Genomic DNA, 21655 nt, shown 5'->3' with positions numbered 1-21655 from the left:
TATATACTTCGAAATGTCTGAAGCTGCTTGTGCTGTGACTTAACTGCTAAATAATTCTAAGAATAAGGACATTCTCTTAATAACCAGAGTGCCAATATTACATCTAAGAATAATTACATCGTCAAATATTTATTCTATGTTCAGATTTCCTTAAGTGCCTCAAAATTTATTTTTATAGCTGATATTTTACCAGTTTAGGTCCAGCTGAGGTATATTTATCATACATATTTGTTAGTACATTATATGTATTTTCTTTGTATTCTCTTTTAGTCTAGAACATAGGTTTTATTAAAAGAGATCTTTATTTATTTGCCTTGCTGGGTCTTGGTTGCACACATGGGCTCTTCAGTTTTGTTGAGACATGCAAAATATTAGTCACAGCATGTAGGATCTAGTTTCCTGAGTAGGGATTGAACTCTGGCACCCTGCATTGGAAACTTGGGATTTTAGCTACTGAACCAGCAAGGAAGTCCCTAAGTAAGATAAACAGTTTATTCATGTTAACTTGTTGTATTAAGGGTTGAAGAGAATGATCCTGCTATTATAGTACATTTCTTTTGGACTCTCTTTCTCTTAAGTACAAAGATATCCAGTTCTGTTAATTTTTTTTCAGATTACTGCATATTAATCTGAATCTATTAACAGTATTTGTAACTGTGAGAAAAGCCAGAAGGGATGCTTACCTGTTTTTACTTGAATGCTGTTTTTAATGTCTTTGGAATAGTATTCTTGTATGTGTGTGTGTGTGTGATTTTCCTATGTAGAAAAAAGTTTTTTTCTCTTAGATGAATATGTTTATAAATTGTCCTAAAGTGTGTGATTTGTTCTTTTTTGTGAAACTTGGATGTAATGGCCCTCGCTACAAGTAGTGTGGTTCAGAAATGTACAGTTTAGCATTCAAGATTCTCCATAATTTGGCTACCTCTGTAATCTCAGTTTTCTACTGTGTACCTAATCCTTCCAAAGTGAATTGATTGCTTCCTTTACTCACTGGACCTTACTCACCCTTGCTTGTTCATTTCCATAAGTTTAGTTATGTTTTTTTCCTTCTGTCTAGAAATGCTCTTTTGCATGTTATCTCAGTGTCACAGCCTCCCTTATCTTTTAGGTACAGCTTGAAGTAGTTTTCCCCTGCTTTGACTACTCATGACTCTCTCTCTATACTTCTCTTATGGCGCTTTCTGTTTTCTATTTTGAATCACATATATTTATTGTTTCTGTGAGATGGTACATAACGAGATAGAATTTATGTCTTTGTGATCTTATATTCTCCTTATTGCTGATCATTTAATTGGTGTTCAGTAAATAATTATTAACTGAATAATTAAATGTTCTGTAGTAAATATCTTCACTTTCTTAGTAATGGACCAGTTGATTCAATCAGATTAAATCATAGCTAACATTAGCTCTCTATAGAATCAGTTCCTGCAGATACAGTTTTAATATTTAAATATGACCATTGTGTGTGTGCGCAGTCGCATCTGACTTTTCGCGACCCCATTGACTGTAGCCTGCCAGGATCCTCTGTCCATGGAATTTTCCAGGCAAAAACACTAGAGTGAGTTGCTGTTACCTGCTTAAAAGGATCTTCCCAACCCAGGGATTGAGCTGAGTCTCCTGCATGTGAATCCTGCATTTGCAGGCGGTTTCTTTACCTCTGTGCCATGCCACCTTGGAAGCCCCAAATATGACCATGCTACTACTGCTAAGTCATGTCAGTCGTGTCTGACTCTGTGCTACCCCATAGATGGCAGCTCACCAGGCTGGATTCTCCAGGCAAGAATATGGAGTGGGTTGCCATTTTCTTCTCCAGTGTATGAAAGTGAAAAGTGAAAGTGAAGTGGCTCAGTCATGTCCAACTCTTCGTGATCCCATGGACTGTAGCCTACCAGGCTCCTCCGTCCATGGGATTTCCCAGGCAAGAGTACTGGAGTGGGTTGCAATTGCCTTCTCCAAAATATGACCATGCTGCTGCTACGTCGCTTCAGTCGTGTCCGACTCTACGCAACCCCAGAGATGGCAGCCCATCAGGCTCCCCCAACTCTGGGATTCTCCAGGCAAGAACACTGGAGTGGGTTGCCATTTCCTTCTCCAATGTATGAAAGTGAAAAATGAAAGTGAAGTCGCTCAGTCGTGTCCGACTCTTAGCAACCCCATGGACTGCAGCCTACCAGGCTCCTCCATCCATGGGATTTTCCAGGCTAGAGTACTGGAGTGGTTGCCATTGCCTTCTCCAAATATGACCATAGATACGTTTAAATTTTTCTAGCAGTACAAGAAATACTGTGTATGTTTACTTTTAACCTCTTTGCTCAAATCCACCTTTCTGATTAAATTATTTAGAATATGGCTCTAGAAACCTTTTTACCCATACTGGACTAGACATGTTGTTAGCATTTCCTGAACTACCTCCTAAGATCTTTAGAAAAACTGAAGGAAGGATGAAACTGAAGTGTTACTGAGAAAGGGCTACCCCTTGGGAGATAACCATTGCCCTGAAATCCTGGGTCTTAGCCTAATCTGCCTCATAGCTTGACTAACAAGAAATCATCTTTGTAAGAGTCACATTCTGAGCTATATAGGACACTGACTCCAGGGGAACTTGAGATGAACTTTGAAGGGAGATTGTGAGAAGAGGGCAGTAATTCTGTGAAAAACTTTCTGGGCTAGTGTAGAAAAGCTGAACCCATCTTTTTATGATGCTCTTTGTTCATTTTAGCATATTCGGTCAGTGGGGCTGTTTGGTCAAGGAAAGAGAACCTGAGAGTTTCGCTCCTTCTGGAAAGGACTTGCAGGTGCAGAAAAACTAGAATTACTGCTTATTTTTGTTCTTTAAAAAAAGTCTTTCACTTCTTTCTGTTTTTTTTTTGTTTTGTGTGTATGTGTTTAGCTTTTTCCTGTAAAGGGCTATGAAATTAATTCTTGAAGCTGAATGTTGCTGGTAGTTAAATGGCCATCCCTACACAGTAGAGTATACATTTGGGGTTAACTGAGGGCCTTATGCTTTCTCATCAGTAGCATTCCAATGATTGTATTTTGTTGGAGTCTGAATGGAAGAAGAAGGCTGCAGGAAGAAGTTGTTCAGACAAGGAGTGATAGAACACTTTAAACTCCCTTGATACCTTTAATATGAGCACTCTAAGGAATCCTACCCCAAACAGAGAGACTTCCTGGTTTAGTCTAGCAGAGGTGATGACATGGCAGGTTGCTATCTCTACTGAGATAGCATAGAAGTTGATAGCATAGAAGATAGCATAGTAGATAGCATAGAAGCTGAGGCTGTTCCTCAGCAATTATGTAATAGATGCCACAGATCAGCTGTGATCTTTTAATAATTAGGAGTACAGTATTTATTAATGATAGTGTTTTCTTTCTACCTTGTTTTGTAGATTGGTCAAAAGAATGGATTTTACAGAGGCATATGCTGATACATGCTCCACGGTTGGACTTGCTGCCAGAGAAGGCAATGTTAAAGTATTAAGAAAACTGCTCAAAAAGGGGCGTAGCATTGATGTTGCTGATAACAGGGGATGGATGCCAATTCACGAAGCATCTTATCACAACTCTGTAGAATGTTTGCGGATGTTAATTCGTGCAGGTAAAGTTAATTCACCATATGAAAGGCTGGACTTACAAGCTGTATTAATAAAAAAAGTGGTAATACGTGACTTACTAACAGTAATATTTGTTTACCTTTCTGTAGTCATACAGTGACTGCCTCTGTGTTATTAAGAATGTTTAGATTGCCCACCTTGAATTATGTAAGTATGGTGTTCCAGCTACACATCTATAAATGTTGTCCTTTATATGTAGGTGCTTCTGCCTGGCTGATTTTTCTTGCTAAGCTAGGTGATATGGCAAAAGTATCTGCTGTTTTAATTTAAGTATTTGGTAGTTACTGGTTATGTTTATTTTTTATTCTTTCTCCAAAGAAAAAGAGCAGTGCTGCTGAAATTGAGGGTGTGAGTATATTAGTCTTTTTTAGAAATACTTTATGGTTTCCTTAATTTTGGGACTCAGCAATTAATTTGCTTTTATATTTAATGAGATACAGAAGAGAGCAGGACGGACAAGATCTCTGCTTTTATGGTGTTTTTAATCCTGTGAGGGTGGGAAGAGACAATAAATACCTAAGCAGTTAATCAAGAGAATTTCAAAAGGCGAAAGTGTTGTGGAAAAATAAAACAAGAGTAATGGGACAGAGAGTAATCATGTACATCTTTTTCCAACTCTGTATTTGATTGACTTCATGCTCATAGGTTGAGGTCAGCTATGTGGAAGTGTTTTTACCCCAGAACTCAGCCAGTGCTACAAACCAATACCATAAACTTTTTTTTCCTTCTCCCTCTGAGCCAGTTACACATTTGCCAGCACACTGCTGAGTGAAGAGCTCAGTAAATGAGACTAAGCAAAGAGTTTGACACTTAGGAAACAGGGCATGGAAAGAGAGCTAATGGTGATTGAGCCCTGCTTTGTGGCAATCATTGTACTAGATGCTTGATTTACATTATTTATCTAATAAATACAAAGCTGCTATTGAGGCATTGTTATACCCATTTTATTGTTGAAAAGATCAAGCAAGGCTTAGAGAAATGGACTTGTCAAAATTTATGTAATGAACTAGGAAATTTGACTTGAATCCTTTTCTCTGACTCATGTTTTCCCACTATAGCATGCTTCCAGTGTTTAATCAAAATGAGCATTTTTAACGTTCAGTTAATTTAAACTGAGATTGAACATAACACTCCATGTTATGACATTTGGTGCACTGTTTACGTTTCATTAATCATGGAAGCTCAGATTTTTCTTTTCTTTATACTTACCATCACCAGGCATGGCTATTCAGAAGGTAGTCTTTTAAGGCCAAAGCTCATCAAAATTACTGATTTCCTCATGGATTAGAAAGAAAATAATCCTTACAGTGTTTTTGGCTTGGCTTTTTTTTTGTTTTGTTTTAAGGGATGAGTGATAGGAAGGCTAAAGTCTCTAAAAATCATGATGCAGGCAGTTTGTCATGGTTTCTTTTTAAATCACATGTTCTAGAGTCTGTTATAGTTGAATGTTTAAAGATACTAAAAAAATAAGATTTATGACTCAAATTTTAAAATGCATTTGTTCAGAATTTGTTTGAAGTTAATTCTATAGCTTGAATTCCCAAACTGTCTCTGGTGACAAAGGCATGGATTTGAATATCTGTTTCTGGTTAAAAAGCTCATTCTAGATACACTGTTCTCTCTTTCTACATCAGTGTTTTCTTTTTTTCTTTTTGGCCACTCAGAATGTGGGATCTTACTTTCCCGATCAGGGATTGAACCCACACCCTCTGCATTGGGAACAAGGAATCTTAACTATTGGAGCACAGGGAAGTACCCCCACATCAGTTTTATAATTTTTTTTTCCTTTTAGCTGCTGAATGAAATTAGGCATGCTTTTGACTTAATATGTTTGAACTGGCTATGTAAATCATTTGTGTTTTCTTTTAGAAATTAAAAATACCATCTTCATTGTTAATGACTGTTTTTTTTTTAGACTTGATGTTTTTAGAGGATAAGATGGCCACCCATAGTTAACATAGTTGATATAAAGGTCAAATAAAAATCTCTTGCTATTTTTATTAGAGTTCACTATTATGAAATAAATTTTGGATAAATCTAATTTACTTGCAATATATACACAAGGATTAGGGTGGACTCATTTGAAAAGACCCAGATGTTGGGAAAGATTGAAGGCAGGAGGAAAAGGGGACGACAGAGGATGAGATGGTTAGATGACATCACTGACTCAATGGGCATGAGTTTGGGTAAACTCTGGGAGTTGGTGATAGACAGGGAGGCCTGGCGTGCTGCGGTTCATGGGGTCGCAAAGAGTCGGACATGACTGAGCAACTGAACTGAACTGATGAAGAATTTCAGTAGTACGTGAACTGTGAACTTCCAGATGTTCAAGCTGGATTTAGAAAAGGTAGAGGAACCAGAGATCAGATTGCCAACATCCGCTGGATCATTGATAGCAAGAGAGTTCCAGAAAAACATCTATTTCTGCTTTATTGACTGTGCCAAAGCCTTTGACTATGTGGACCACAACAAACTGTGGAAAATTCTGAAAGAGATGGGAATACCAGACCACCTGTCCTGCCTCCTGAGAAATCTGTATGCTGGTCAAGAAGCAACAGTTAGAACTTGACATGGAACAATAAACTGGGTCCAGATTGGGAAAGGAGTATGTCAAGGGTGTATATTGTTACCCTGCTTATTTAACTTACATGCAGAGTACATCATGAGAAAAACTGGGCTGGATGAAGCACAAGCTGGAATCAAGATTGCCGGGAGAAATATCAATAACCTCAGATATACAGATGACACCACCCTTATGGCAGAAAGTGAAGAAGAACTAAAGAGCCTCTTGATGAAAGTGAAAGAGGAGAGTGCAAAACTTGGCTTAAAACTCACCATACAGAAATGAAGATCATGGCATCCGGTCCCATCACTTAATGGCAAATATGGGCCAACAGTGAAAACAGTAACAGACTTTATTTTTTTCAGGGGCCAAAATTACTGCAGATGGTGACTGCAGCCATGAAATTAAAAGTCACTGGCTCCTTGGAAGAAAAGTTATGACCAACCTAGACAGCATATTAAAAAGCAGAAATATTACTTTCCCAACAAAGGTCTGTCTAGTCAAACCTATTGTTTTTCCAATAGTCATGTATAGATGTGAGAGCTGAACCATAAAGAAAGCTAAGCACCGAAGAATTGATGCTTTTGAACTGTGGTGTTGGAGAAGACTCTTGAGAGCCCCTTGGACTGCACAGAGATCCAACCAGTCCATCCGAAAGAAAATCAGTCCAGAATATTCATTGCAAGGACTGATGCTGAAGTCCAATATTTTGGCCACCAGGTGCGAAGAGCTGACTCATTTGAAAAGACCCTGATGCTGGGAAAGATTGAAGGTGGGTGGGGAAGGGGACGACAGAGGATGAGATGGTTGGGTGGCATCACTGACTCAATGGACGTGAGTTTAAGTAAACTCTGGGAGTTGATGATGGACAGGGAGGCCTGGTGTGCTGCAGTCCATGGGGTTGCAGAGTTGGATGTAACTGAGTGACTGAACTGACTGACTGACTGATGGAGAGAAGAAACAGGATTTTCAGAGGGTAGGAGCATGTATATGACTTGTTCTAGTAGGTGGTGACATTTTTGGTCTCAGTCTTCTTTGAGTTTGGTTGTTCTGTATGGTTCTGATTCACTAACTAGAAAAATCCAACTAAAATGAAACAAAAGGTCTCTATAACCTATTAGTCACTTTCAGAAATGTTTTCTGAATTCCCCTGCCTCATCCCTTAAAGTTCGTACTTTATTCAGGTCCTCTGCCTTTTAAAGAAAGATTATAATTAGAACTTTCCTGAGTGATTTAAAAAAAAAAAAAAAAGACCAGTGGAGACTGGTCAACGTACAATGTAACTGACTATGTTGTAAAAGTCTAGCTAGCATACAGTTTCATATAAGGAGGTATTTTTAAAGTGATGGTGACCTATGAACATTTCTAGTCTTGAAGGGTGAAGTGAGCTTTCTTTTGCTGCTGACAGTAGCATCTTCATATCTGTACCAGTGAACCTGGTATTGTAGGTTAATCTTAAAAGTTTCCAAAGCAGGTTTGACATTTCTGTCGTTCTTTATACTTTCTATACCCTTGTTTTATATGATTCATAATTCTCTTGATCTTTTGTGGCTCAGCTCTTGCATTATATTGTCTTTTACTATATAATTTCTGCCTTTTTGAACTTCATCTAATATTAGTGAACTGTCAGAGATTCCTAAAGCATTCTATTAGTACACTAAAGTATGAAGGTGCTCAGGCCTAGAAAAAATGATGGAAGAGTCTTAAATGGTGAGAAAGGCTTTGGCTTACCATTATTTTGGATCCAGAATCTAGCCTAGAAATTGGTCATACATGGCCTTCTCATTCAAGTTGGAGAACACTCAAGTGTAGTATGGATTACTTAGAAGTTTAATATGCATATATATGTATGTATTGTATATATATATAAATATATTTCACTATAGCTTTCTGTATAAAGTTTTAGCACAAATCACAAATTTGCTTTTCTTCTTTCTTGTATTGGAAGTTCGGTGTAATTGGTATTGACAGTTAATCATGCCGTTCTATATTAAACTATTTGCTGACTAAAGGTTAATTAAACTTTTGTAATTAATTATAACGTTATGAACAAGTGCGTTTATGTGGCAAATAAATGATCTAACTCATAGTGCTTTATATTAGTTCATATTAAGAAAATACTATGCTGGGTATGATAACAGATATTAGAAATCCTTAGATAAATAAGGCAATTTAGCTTAGTGAATAAGAATGTGTATTCAGGGTTATTGCAATCATTGTCAAGACTATCATGACAGAGGAAGAGAGCTGGCTAAACTTTGAACATAATGATAGTGAGAATTTATAGTCAAGGAACAGAGTGAGGAGATTCATGAATGGAAAACCAGTAAGAGGGGGTATCAGGGTAGGGGGATTCTTGCTAAATTGACTCAGCAGGATTTTTTCTGGAACTGGGCTAGAGAGGCCAAAGATACGACTGGGGAATGTGGGGCCTGGGATGGGGTCTAGGCCTATTCAAGAAGGCTCAGAAGAAACTGGCTAAAGTTTTGTCAAGGAGAGGATCGTCATCACTTCCCAGCCTCCTGACTGGCCTCCCTTCAGGTCCTCCTGCTCTCTGTTCTCCTTTCACATAAGGAGTATTCTTCACTGCCTCCCTTTCCCCAGCACCTGCTCATCACTGAAATGTCAGCTCATGGGTCCCCTGCCCTCAGAAGTCTTCGTTGATCTCACAGACCTCAAGCTGGGTCTTCCTAACTAAAGATCACTGTTAGAGTATCTCCTGCATTAACAGAGATTAGGATGGGAACTCTTTATTACAGTCTCAGCCTGTTGTCACAAAGGCATCACCACCACTGGAGGTTCTGTGAGCAGAGCATGAATACAGATGACTGGGAAACTGCTTGGGTATTTGTTTAAAAGTGTTAAGTTAATGAAAATTGCTTATTGCACTTTTGCAATTTAAAGATAAGAGTGAAAAATTATAAGATTCAAAACCAAGTTAATGTGTTGCTTTGAACTCTTAGTTCTTTATCAAGCTCTACAGCTATGTCAATATCTGCATTAATTTAAAAAGTTCTCGTGGGTGGATTCCCTCATGTTTTGTAGATTGTTTTTGTTAATAACAAGTAATACAGTTAAGTTTAAGGGGCAAAAAAGAGTTGTGTTCAGATGGACCACATTATTCTAGTATTCTAAGTTTAACACATGGTTTAATTTTTAAAGTCTAGGCTCCCCTCAATATTTTCCTTGTTTTATTTTTCTAAATTCTTTGTTATTCTTATCTACTCTTCCCAACCCCTATCAACATCAGTCACTTTACTAGTATAAAACCAGTCAGTCAAGTAACATTCAGTTCTGTTGACATTTTGCTTAGAATTATAATAAATTTATTATTATTTTGGGAAGAATCAGCATCTCTATCATGTTGAAATTTTCTTTTGGGGAGCTATTTATGTATCTGTATCGAACCTATATCTCTGTATAAATGTTCTATAGAAAATTTCAACATATATAGAAATAGATTACATTTTTTTTTTTAATTTGTTTATTTGGCTGTACCAGGTTTTGGTTGTGGCATGCAAATTCTTAGTTAGAGCATGTGGGACGTAGGTCCCTGACTAGGGATTGAAACCAGGCCCCCTGCATTGGGAGTGTGGAATTTAGCTACTGGCTCATCAGGAAGTCCCTTAACGTGATAGTTTTGTGGATAGCTGAATAAATGTCTGTTTCTGACTTACCTGGGGAACACTTTCTTTGTGATAGGAACTTTTAAAATATAACTACTCTATCTTGCCATTTAGTTGTGTATCTTATAAAGTTGGAGGCTGATTTTTTAAATTTGTGTTGTAGCTTAGACCCCCAGTAGTGAGTTATGATTATAAGAATTACTTAGAACCAGTGATTGTTTTAGTCAGGAGCATTAGTTTTAATTCTGATATTTGAAGAAAGATATTACTTAAAATTTGTCTACTTTTTGTTTTTATCAATACTCTCAGAAATGCCTTCTCCAGTCATCTTACAGCCCATCCCTCTATTGTGGGTTTAGAATCTGATTGTTTTGGAAGCCAAGTAAGAAAGTCACTTAATATTACCTTTTGTTGTGGAGTTTCAGAAAATTTAATGTGGACATTATTTCCATAACTTGAATGTTACCAAAACTTAGAAATTTTCTTAACAAACCCCAGAAAACTTAAAAGTCAGTTAATTCATAAGTTCCTTATAAATTGTTGGTTACAATTCAGTTTATTTGGAGTGCATTTTATTATTTAGAAATGCAGTCTTCATTAGTGAGTAGAATGTAGTTTTAGCTTAGAAAACGTGTATTTTAAACTGCCTTCATCTTATTAGTTGAATGCAAAGAAATAATGCTACAAATGAGACCATTTTCTCATGGAAATTCGGAAATTCAAAAAATCAAGTTTGTTAATATTTCAGTAAATCTTTAATCTTGCTCTTATGTTTCCTTTTAATTCCTGCCACTCTCTTTCCCCCAATTACCAAAAAATAGAGGAGAAATGAGTATGTGGGCAGAATCTGTGTTAGGACTACTGGAGAGCTGTTTACACTGTGACCCGTATAGAACTTTTTCTTGGTTTTCTAGAGTTTTAAACTACAAGACCTCCCATTTATACTTATCTTTTAATATTTTATTAAATTCTTCTTAGAATCTTTGCTTTTTAATCCCAAGAAATAGAAGTGATATCTTCTAATTGATAGTTTATTCTTTCATAGATTCATCTGAAAACTACATCAAGACAAAGACATTTGAAGGCTTCTGTGCATTACATCTTGCTGCAAGTCAGGGACATTGGAAGATCATACAGATTCTTTTAGAAGCTGGGGCAGATCCGAATGCAACTACTTTAGAGGAAACCACACCACTGTTTTTAGGTGAAGTATGTTATTTATGGTACAGATAACAATTTTTATTTTTTTAATTGTATGTTTTGCTTAAGAAACTAAGCCAGATTTTCCCTCAAGCTGTTGTATGTATGGCAAATATTATATTGCCATTTCTTTGATTTTGAAACCAGAAAGGTGTTTTTAAAGGTTCTTCTTCATTTTCTACCCTTGAGTGATAGCATCTGGGAATAATATTTTCTGGGGGGAGGATATCTTTAAATGTCTATTTAAAGTTATAAAATCTTTTGTAAATTGTAGTCACCATTATTGTTCTCAGTGTTGCTGTGAAGACCAGGTACAGTTTAAATTGTAGCAGTAGTTACAAGGTTACCTGTGAATGTTTTATGTTTGCTTCTGTGTTTTCTTAGCATTAAAAAATTAAAGTTTTATGGAAGAATTTAACGGGCTAAATCTTTAATGCCAGTTAATTTGTTGCCTATATGGATCACTATTCAGGCTTATTCCTTTATGGTCTATTTTTTAATTCATTAAGAACAGAGGCCAAATTCTAAACGGCATACTTCCAGTACCTGTCTTTTATTCTTCCCTCCTTATCTTTGATCATATTTGTCTTCAAGCACTCTGTGGTCCATAAAGTTTAGTGGAACGTGAGAAAATTAAGAGAATAAATTATTTATGTAGAATCAAAGTATTTGTACTATAGTTTGGTTCTGCCACATGTTATTTGTAAGTTCACTTGTTTACTGTATGATTCAGTTTCCTCACTTACAAAATGAGAGTAATAGTACCCACCTAGTCTTTATTAGGCTGCAAATAAAATGTCTATGAAAATAATTTTTTCCTTGTGAATTTAAAAATACATATTCTTAAAATTTGTGTACAGTAGAATTCATTCTTTTTAGTGAACAGTTGTATGAGTTTTGATGTATGTATAAAAATGTGTAATGACAGTGATAATCAAGACACAGAAGAGTTCATCACCTTCCAGAATTTCATCATGTTTCGTATTTTTATCAGCATTCTCTCCTAACTTTACGCCTACAACCACTGTTTTTTACAAGATCTGTTTTCTGTTTTCATCCCTGTATTTTGCTCTTTTTTTGGCCCTGCCATATAACTTGGGGAAATCTAAGTTCCTTGACCAAGGATTGAACCTAGGCCATGGCAGTGGAAGCCCAGAGTCCTAACCACAAGACTACCAGGGAAGTCCCCTGTAGTTTGCTTTTTAACAAAATGTCATAAATATATGGGCTTCCCTGGTGACTCAGACGGTAAAGAATCTGCCTGCAATGTGGGAGACCTGGGTTCAGTCCCATGGTTGGGAAGATCCCTTGGAGGAGGGCATGGCAACCCACTCTAGTATTCTTGTCTAGAGAATCCTCACGGACAGAGGAGCCTGGTCAACTATAGTCCGTGGGGTCACAAAGAGTGAAACACAACTGAGTGACTAAGCACATAAATATATATGAAATAATACAACATGGGACTTTTGAGACTGACTTCTTTCACTTAGCATACTGCTTTTGAGCAACATACATATTGTTGCATGTATCAATAGTTCTTTCATTATTGCTAAGTAGTATTCCATTGTATGAGTGCACCACAGTGTATCCATTTATCAATTGATGGACATTTGAATTGTGATGTTCAGTGTTCAGTGATTGTGAATAAATTGCTACAAACTTTTGCATGTGAATAAATTGCTACAAACTTTTGCATGTAGGTTTTGTTTTAAATATAAGGTTTCATTTCTCTTAAATTAATATTTAGGATTGTTAGGTCATGTGGTAAGTATATATTTAACTTTGGAAAAGTTTGGAAGTGAAGTGAAGTGAAGTCACTCAGTCGTGTCTGACTCTCTGCGACCCCATGGACTGTAGCCTACCAGGCTCCTCCATCCATGGGATTTTTCAGGCAAGAATACTGGAGTGGACTGCAGTTTCCTTCTCCAGGAGATTTTCCCGACCCAGGGATTGAACCCAGGTCTCCCGCACTGTAGGCAGACGCTTTACTGTCTGAGCCACCAGGGAAGTCCAAGTATATATTTAACTTTGGAAAAGTTTGGAAATTTCTTACAAAGTGACTCTACCATTTTGCATTCTCTCCAGTAATGTTTGAGTTTCAGTTGCCCCACATCCTTACCATGTCATTTGGAACTGACAGCTTTTTCTTTTGCTTTTTTACATTTTAGTCATTTTAATAGGAATTAGTGGTATCTCGTGATTTTAATTTGTATTTTTCGTGATTGCTAATGACATTGAACATCTTTTCTTGTGACTATTTGTCATTTTTCCTTTTTTTTTCTATTCTGTTATTAGACAAAAGTGTTTTGTTTTGAAATAATTTCAGATTTATGGAAATAACATTACAAAGATTCTTATATGCCTTTCACCCAAAGTTTGTTCTTTTGTCTTTGTCCACTGTATCATTTTTTCTCACTGTATACCCATATGTCGTTTATTGGAAGCATTTTTAGATTAAATTATACTCAGAAAGCTTCTTTACCTACTTTTGTGTGAACTTTGTAGAGGCAATGAAATTATTTTATATATCTGCTATAAAGTAATCAAGATTAGGAAGTTAACATTGATGCAGTACTTTATTTAATCTACAGATGGTATGTAATTTGCAGATTTCTCAGTTTTGCCAGTTGTTCCACTACTCTCCTTTTCAGCAAATAAATTTTTTTTTATTGGTTCAGGGTCAGTCCAGGATTATTTTTTATATTTAGATATTATGTCTCTTTAGCCTCCTGTAACAGTTTTTCAGTCCGTCCTTTTATGATTTTAACATTTTTGAAGAGTTCAGGCAATTTGTTTTGTAAAATGTCTTTCAGTTTGGGTTTCTCTCATGTTTTTTCTTGGTAAAGTGCAGGTAATATATTTCTCCAGGAATACAACAGAAATGAAATGATAGTGCATTTTATCAGGAAGAAAATGATCTATTACTGATGATATTAATTTATAAAAGTGTTTTCAATATGTGATATATACTGTTATGAAGATGTTTCATGGAAGCCTTGCTGTAATATGATTTGTATTTCTTGAGGGGGAGATTACTTTTATATGAAGTTTCTTTTTTCCCACATTCACATTTGATCCACCTTGAATATTCTGTACAACTGCATAGAAAGCTTAAGCTTTCACTGAGGCTGTGCTGCGTGCAATCTTTATTCATAGAGACGTGAACAAAATGAATCAAGGCCTGTCAGAGATAAAGGGTTCAGAGTATTAAAAGAGGGAAACAAAAGTCACCCTGGGATGACAGGGGAAGATATCGTGTATAGAGTACTGTATTAATAGTAACAATAATACTTATTTATCAGAAAAGTGTACTAAGCCCTTTGTCAGGTGTTTTAGATGAATTGCCTTTAATTTACACTGCGATTCTATGAAATATGTACTGTTATTATTTCAGCTCTCACAGATGAGGTGATGTAAAAACACTGTATTTTAGAATCAGGAGTGCTGTATATAAGTTTTGATCTTGCTGTTGCTTGTGTATTGGTTAGAATAGCATTTCCCGAATTGATTCAGTGAGCTAATACATGTTCATTGACAGAAGGATTCCAGATCAACATACATTTGAGAAATACTGTGTCTTGTATTCCCCCAATGCAGAAAAACAGAAAACATAGCCATGTAGTTTTATGTGTCTACCTAGTCTGTATCCACTGTGCTCCATGTTATCCTATTTTAGTATCTTCATAGTTCTTATCACTGGCTGCAGTTATTTATTTGCTACTTTGTTTATTGATTCCCCTCATTACAAAGAATGTTCCATGAGAGCAGGGATTATATCTTGTTCACTGTCCTAACTCCCAAACTTAGATCAGGGGCTGGGATACCATAAAGTAAAAGTGAAAGTCTCTCAGTCGTGTCCTACTCTTTGCAACCCCATGAACTATATACAGCCCATGGAATTCTCTAGGCCACAATACTGGAGTGGATAGCCTTTCTTTTCTCCAGGGGATCTTCCCAACCCAGGGATTGAACCAAGGTCTCCTGCATTGTAGACAAGTTCTTTATCATCTGAGCCACCAGGGAAGCTCCTACTAAATATAAATATTTAGTGATTTATATTTCAGGATATAGTTAACTTGCAATTTTTATGTTAATGGAGGAAGAGTGATCAAGATAATTCAAACCAGCGAATAACATTTAATCACTTATTTTCAGTCATTAATTAGGATTTATTTAGCTTAAATAAATCCTATAAATTCTATACTGCTAAATAGGATTTATTTAGTTTCTTTGGCAGCAAATTTTCCACCCTAATTATGTTTTGTATTGGGTAATACAAAAATATTTTGACTTAAGCAGCGATTTTAAACCAAGGAGATGTAGTACATAGAGGACTTCTACATGCTCAAGTACTGCATCAGTTGTTTTAGATTCTTGTTTGGAAGTAGGGAAGTAGAGTATTTTTTAAAAAGGAAGAGAAAAGGAAAAGTACAAGCCTGAGCTTTTGCAAAAAACATAGTGATGTAAATGGATATATGACTCTCCACTTAGGTATTTCTTTTTTTTTTTTAATTTTTTATTGGAGGATAATTGCTTTACAATATTGTACTGGTTTCTGCCGTATATCAACATAAATCAGCCACAGGTATTCATATACCTCCTCCCTCTTGCACCTCCCTCCTATCTCCCACCCCATCCCACCCCTCTAGGTTGTCACAGAGCACTGGGTGTACTCCCTGTGTCACTGAGCAAATCCCTACTATCTGTTTGACATATGGCAATATATATGTTTCAGTGCTAGTCTCTCAAATCATCCTACCCTCTCCTTCTCCCACTGAGTTCAAAAGTCTGTTCTTCATGTCTGTGTCTCCTTTTCTTCCCTGCATGTAGGATCGTCAGTATTGTCTTTCTACATTCCATGTATATGTGTTAATAATTAAGATATTTGTCTCTTTCTGACTTACTTCACTCTGTACAATAGGCTGTAGGTTTATCCACCTCATGAGGACTGACAGGTACCAGACCACCTGACCTGCCTCTTGAGAAATCTGTATGCAGGTCAGGAAGCAACAGTTAGAACTGGACATGGAACAACAGACTGGTTCCAAATAGGAAAAGGAGTACATCAAGGCTGTATGTTGTCACCCTGCTTATTTAACTTATATGCAGAGTACATCATGAGAAATGCTGGACTGGAAGAAGCACAAGCTGGAATCAAGATTGCCGGGAGAAATATCAATAACCTCAGATATGCAGATGACACCACCCTTATGGCAGAAAGTGAAGAGGAACTCAAAAGCCTCTTGATGAAAGTGAAAGTGGAGAGTGAAAAAGTTGGCTTAAAGCTTAACATTCAGAAAACGAAAATCATGGCATCTGGTCCCATCACTTCATGGGAAATGGGGAAACAGTGGAAACTGTCAGACTTTATATTTTTGGGCTCCAAAATCACTGCAGATGGTGACTGCAGCCGTGAAATTAAAAGACGTTTACTCCTTGGAAGGAAAGTTATGACCAACCTAGACAGCATATTGAAAAGCAGAGACATTGCCAACAAAGGTCCGTCTAGTCAAGGCTATGGTTTTTCCAGTGGTCATGTATGGATGTGAGAGTTGGACTGTGAAAAAAGCTGAGCACCAAAGAGTTGATGCTTTTGAACTGTGGTGTTGGAGAAGACTCTTGAGAATCACTTGGACTGCAAGGAGATCCAACCAATCCATCCTAAAGGAGATCAGTCCTGGGTGTTCATTAGAAAGACTAATGCTAAAGCTGAAACTCCAATACTTTGGCCACCTCATGCGAAGAGTTGCCTCATTGGAAAAGACCCTGACGCTTGGAGGGATTGGGGGCAGGAGGAGAAGGGGACGACAGAAGATGAGATGGCTGGATGGCATCACTGACTCGATGGACACGAGTTTGGGTAAACTCTGGGAGTTGGTGATGGACAGGGAGGCCTGGCGTGTTGCGATTCATGGGGTGGCAAAGAGTCAGACACGACTGAGTGACTAAACTGAACTGAATGTGCCATTATATATCCTCCTCATGGATGGTTGGATGGCATCACCAATGAAATGGACTTGGACAAACTCTGGGAGATGATGAGGTAAAGGGAAGCCTGGCATGCCGAAGTCCATGGGGTTGTGAAGAGTTGGACATTACTTAGCAACTGAAGAACAACAATGTTCCATTGTATATATGTACCACAATTTCTGTGTCCATTCATCTATCGACGGACATCTAGGTTGGTTCTATGTCCTAGCTTTTGTAAAAAGTGCTACAAAGAACTTTGGGGTACTTGTGTCTCTTTCAGTTATGGTTTTTTCAGGATGTATGCTCAGGAGTGGGATTGTTGGGTCATATGGTAATTCTGGCTTCTCAGGTGGCACTGGTTGTAAAGAACCTGCTTGCCAGTGCAGGAGACGTAAGAGATGCGGATTTGATCCCTGAATCAGAAAGATCCCCTGGAGGAGGGCATGGCAGCCCACTCCAGTATTCTTCTCTAGAGAATCCCATGAACAGAGGAGCCTGGAGGGCTACAGTCCATATGGTTGCAAAGAGTCAGACGTGATGGAAGCGACTTAGCATGCACACACACATGCATGGTAGTTCTATTCCTAGTTTTTTTTTTTTTAAAGGAATCTCTATACTGTTCTCCATAGTAGTTGTATCAGTTTATGTTCTCACCAACAGTGCAAAAGTGTTTCCTTTTCTCCACATCCTGTCCAGTATTTATCGTTTGTAGATTTTTTAATGATGGCCATTCTGACAGATGTGAGGTGATACCTCATTGTAGTTTTGATTTACATTTCTCCAATAATGAGCAATGTTGAGCATCCTTTAATGTGTTTACTAGCCAGTTGTATGTCTTCTTTGGAGAAATATCTGTTTAGGTCTTCTGTCCATTTTTTGATTGGATTGTTTTTCTGGTATTGAGCTGCATAAACTGCTTCTGTATTTTGGAGATAATCCTTTGTCAGTTGTTTTGTTTGCAATTGTTTTCTCCCATTCTGAGGATTGTCTTTTAATCTTGTTTATTGTTTCCTTTGCTGTGCAAAAGCTTTTAAGTTTAATCAAGTCCCATTTGTTTACTTTTGTTTTTATTTCAGTTACTCTGGGAGGTGGATTAAAGAGGATCTTGCTGTTAGTATGTCAAAGTGTGTACTGCATATATTTTCCCCTAAGTGCTTTATAGTTTTTGGCCTTACATTTAAATCTTTAATCCATTTTGAGTTTATTTTTGTATTTGATGTTAAAAAGTATCCTTGTTTTATTTTTTTTACATGTAGCTGTCCAGTTTTCCCAGCACCATTTATTGAAGACGCTTTTTTCCATTGTATAATCTTGCCTCCTTTGTCAAAAATAAGGTGCCCATAGGTGCATGGGTTTATCTCTGGGGTTTCTGTCTTGTTCCATGGGTTTGTATTTCTGTTTTTGTGCCGGTACCATACTGTCTTAATGACTGTAGCTTTGTAGTAGAGTCTGAAGTCAGGAAGGTTGATTTCTCCAGCTTCATTCTTCTTTCTCAAGATTGCTTTGGCTATTCAGGGTCTTTTGTGTTTCCATACAAATTGTGAAATTTTTTGTTCTATTTCTGTGAAAAATACCATTGGTAGTTTGATAGGAATTTCATTGAATCTGTAGATTACTTTGGGTAGTATAGTCATTTTCACAGTATTGATTCTTCTGATCCAAAAATATGGTATATCTCTCCATCTGTTTGTGTCATCTGAAATTTCTTTCATCAGTGTCTTGTAGTTTCTGCATGCAGGTCTTTTGTCTCCTTAGGTAGATTAATCCCTTGGTATTTTACTCCTTTTGTTGCATTAGGTGTTTCTTAAGTAAGGTGATCTAGGCTCTGGTGTCTGCTCTGCACTGTGAATAATAAGACAAATTTTAGTAATTTGCTTTGCTTGCCTGTATCTTTCTCCCTCTTTTAAATAACTGTAGTGATCTGTGTTTCACTGTATAATGGAAGAGTCTTTTTTGTTTTTTAATTAATAGAAAATCCAGAACACTTCAAGGTTTGAACCAAACTATGGATGATAATTTCTAGATGAGGAAGAGTGGTTGGACCACCTGGACTTAAAGTGAGAAAGAGGAACTGCCCATGTAGTATAGCTTCTTCCCCATCTGTAGAGTTTATCTTCCAAAGTTGTTCATTGCTGAAACTTTGGAGTATGTTGCTTCTTCCCCCAAGGGGAGCTATATTCTTCTTGCATGTCATTGTACCTATCCTGTGGCTCAAAGTGAACTTAAACTGGATGATCAATGGATAGAAATTTAATACAGAATTCTGAAAACTGCAGGTAGCTGGAAAAGTCATCAACATCCATGGTGTGTCACTGTGATTGAACTGAAGGCTGAATGCAGAGACTTAGAAAATTTTTTACTCCACTGTTTGTATGGGAATATCTTCCCTGTACAGAACTCACCTAGATTTTCATAAAATTGAGTTTGGAAGGCAGATTTTCAGTTAGATGGCAGTAAGAATTAAATTGAGAAAACCCCACAAGAAAGGGGAAATGTACCAAACATCTCTGTATCTTCCCACATGAAAATTGTTCTTATAGAACATCATTTGCTACATGCAACTTAAAGTTTATGTTTAACAAGGAGTCTGCCCTTTATTTCTTTTCTTGCCTTCTTTCCCAGCTACTTTACCTTTGCTTCATAAATGCATTCACAGTAAGTATTCTAAACTGCTTTGTAAATAAGAATACCTTTATGTATAAATATAGAAGATTCTAAGTGAAAATATAGCTGATTATGAAGGAAATAGGTTTTCTCTTTATTTTGCTAAATTTAAAACAACACTGATAAATTGGAAGCTAAAAGCCAACCTACTGTGACTTCATAGGACAGTTTTCTGTGATAACTGCACAACATGCTGTTTTGGCTTTTGATGGACCATTTTTCATTTTTTGTTCTTCAGAGTCTGCTTAGTCTGTGTAACCTTAAACGTTAAACATAACCTTCAACATATTTATTAGTAAAGTGTTTTATAAACAATGTTATGTGAGGCTGCCTATTTCAATGTGTATGTTTGCTCAGTCGTGCAGCTGTTACAACTCCATGGACTGTAGCCCGCCAGGCGCCTCTGTCCATGGAATTCCCCAGGAAAGATTACTGGAATGGGTCGCCATTTTCTCCTCCAGAGTTTCTTCTTGATCCAGGGATTGAACCTGCCTCTTCTGTGTCTCTTGCATTGGCAAGAGGATTCTTTATCACTGAGCCTCCTGGGAAGAGGTGCCTATTTCAATATTAAATATATAAAATATGTCATACTTAAGCTCATGTGGCTTATCCTTTGATTCTGTTGGTATATTACAGAGTTGAACAAACCAACGTAGATTTCATTTTTCACTTGTATTTTCATGGATCAGTGATCATTCATAGAGTTATTTTTTGAGGTGCTATGAATTTTGAGGTTTAGCATTCATACATTTAATACTAATTAAACTTAATCTTTGGAGTTATTTTTAGATCTTTAAATAGAATGATTAATCATCTTCTTCAAGGATATAACCTTAGCATTTTTATTTGAGGGCATGTTCTTGAAAAGAGAAGTTTGAGTTTTCTCAGGTTTGAAGTATGGCTGTTCACTAAAAGGTTACATTTTAAAAATGTTAATTTCTTGTTCTGTTTACTTTCTTGATGAAAATATCATACTGTTTTATGTTTTAAGACTATATGTTTTTGTTCCATAAGGTAAGCATGCTGCTGCTAAGTCGCTTCAGTCGTGTCTGACTCTGTGTGATCCCATAGACGGCAGCCCACCAGGCTCCCCCACCCCTGGGATTCTCCAGGCAAGAACACTGGAGTGGGTTGCCATTACTGGCATCTTAATACCTTCATTTTATTTTTTCTTATAGTTCTATGATTAAATAGCTTAGAAGTTTATCAGCAGTTATTTTGCCATGATTTTTCCAGTCTCGCTTGGAAGACTAAATTCTTTTCTTTAAACGAGTCATCTAAAAGGACCCATGAAGATAATGTTCCTCGAATTCTTTCATATTCATAATTGAATAATGATTTTATTTATTTTTAAATTATTTTTGGCTGTGTGGCTCGACTTGTGGGATCTTAGTTCCCCGACCAATGATTGAAATGGGCCCTCAGCAGTGAAGTGCGGAGTCCTAACTGCTCGACCACCAGAGAATTAAATGATTTTATATAGCAGTTTAATTAGGTAAATTTGGGACACATTTTTTTGAGAAACTTTGTAGTGGATATTATGTTCTAGAGTTGAAGTTGGAGGCCTCTGATTTTCTTTTTATAGTGGCAGTATTTTGTTTCTTTCAGAGTTTTCTGAGACATGGAATGCTGTTTCAATATTTAGTAAATCTTTCTGTAATTATATCTTTAAATATTTATTCTGTTATTATGATGGTCTTCTTGGGCTCCAGTTATTAGTTTATTGTTTGTCCTTTTTCATATCTATCATTTACTCTAAACCTGTTGTGTTTGTTTTTACTTTTCCTGCTTTGTTCCTTTTCAGAAATGTCTGTTTTCTTGAGTATTTTTTACAGTTTCAATTGCATTTCTATGATAACTTAATTTTTTCCAGGTCTTTTCTAAACTGTCCAGGTTTATATTACATCAGATATTATCTAGTTATCTTTTACCTGAGCACTTATATCTCAGTTCGGTTCAGTCGCTCAGTCACGTAGGACTCTTTGCGACCCCATGGACTGCAGGACGCCAGGCTTCCC

The 21655-nt window shown here is 36.9% G+C and overlaps 1 protein-coding gene across 5 annotated transcripts in view; it reads left to right on the top strand.

Annotated features, from left to right (window-relative positions):
• ASB3 (ankyrin repeat and SOCS box containing 3) overlaps nt 1–21655 on the top strand; it is a 118362-nt gene that overhangs the window by 30526 nt on the left and 66181 nt on the right. For all 5 annotated transcript variants that reach the window (NM_001076927.1, XM_059891440.1, XM_059891441.1 and 2 more), the window contains 2 exon segments: nt 3390–3598; nt 10849–11007. In NM_001076927.1, coding sequence (NP_001070395.1) covers nt 3403–3598; nt 10849–11007 — 355 coding nt within the window. In that variant the 5' untranslated portion in view covers nt 3390–3402.

The sequence above is a fragment of the Bos taurus genome, chromosome 11 (genome assembly GCF_002263795.3).
Source record: "Bos taurus isolate L1 Dominette 01449 registration number 42190680 breed Hereford chromosome 11, ARS-UCD2.0, whole genome shotgun sequence".
NCBI lineage: Eukaryota > Metazoa > Chordata > Mammalia > Artiodactyla > Bovidae > Bos > Bos taurus.
This window is presented reverse-complemented; position numbering and strand designations above follow the sequence as displayed.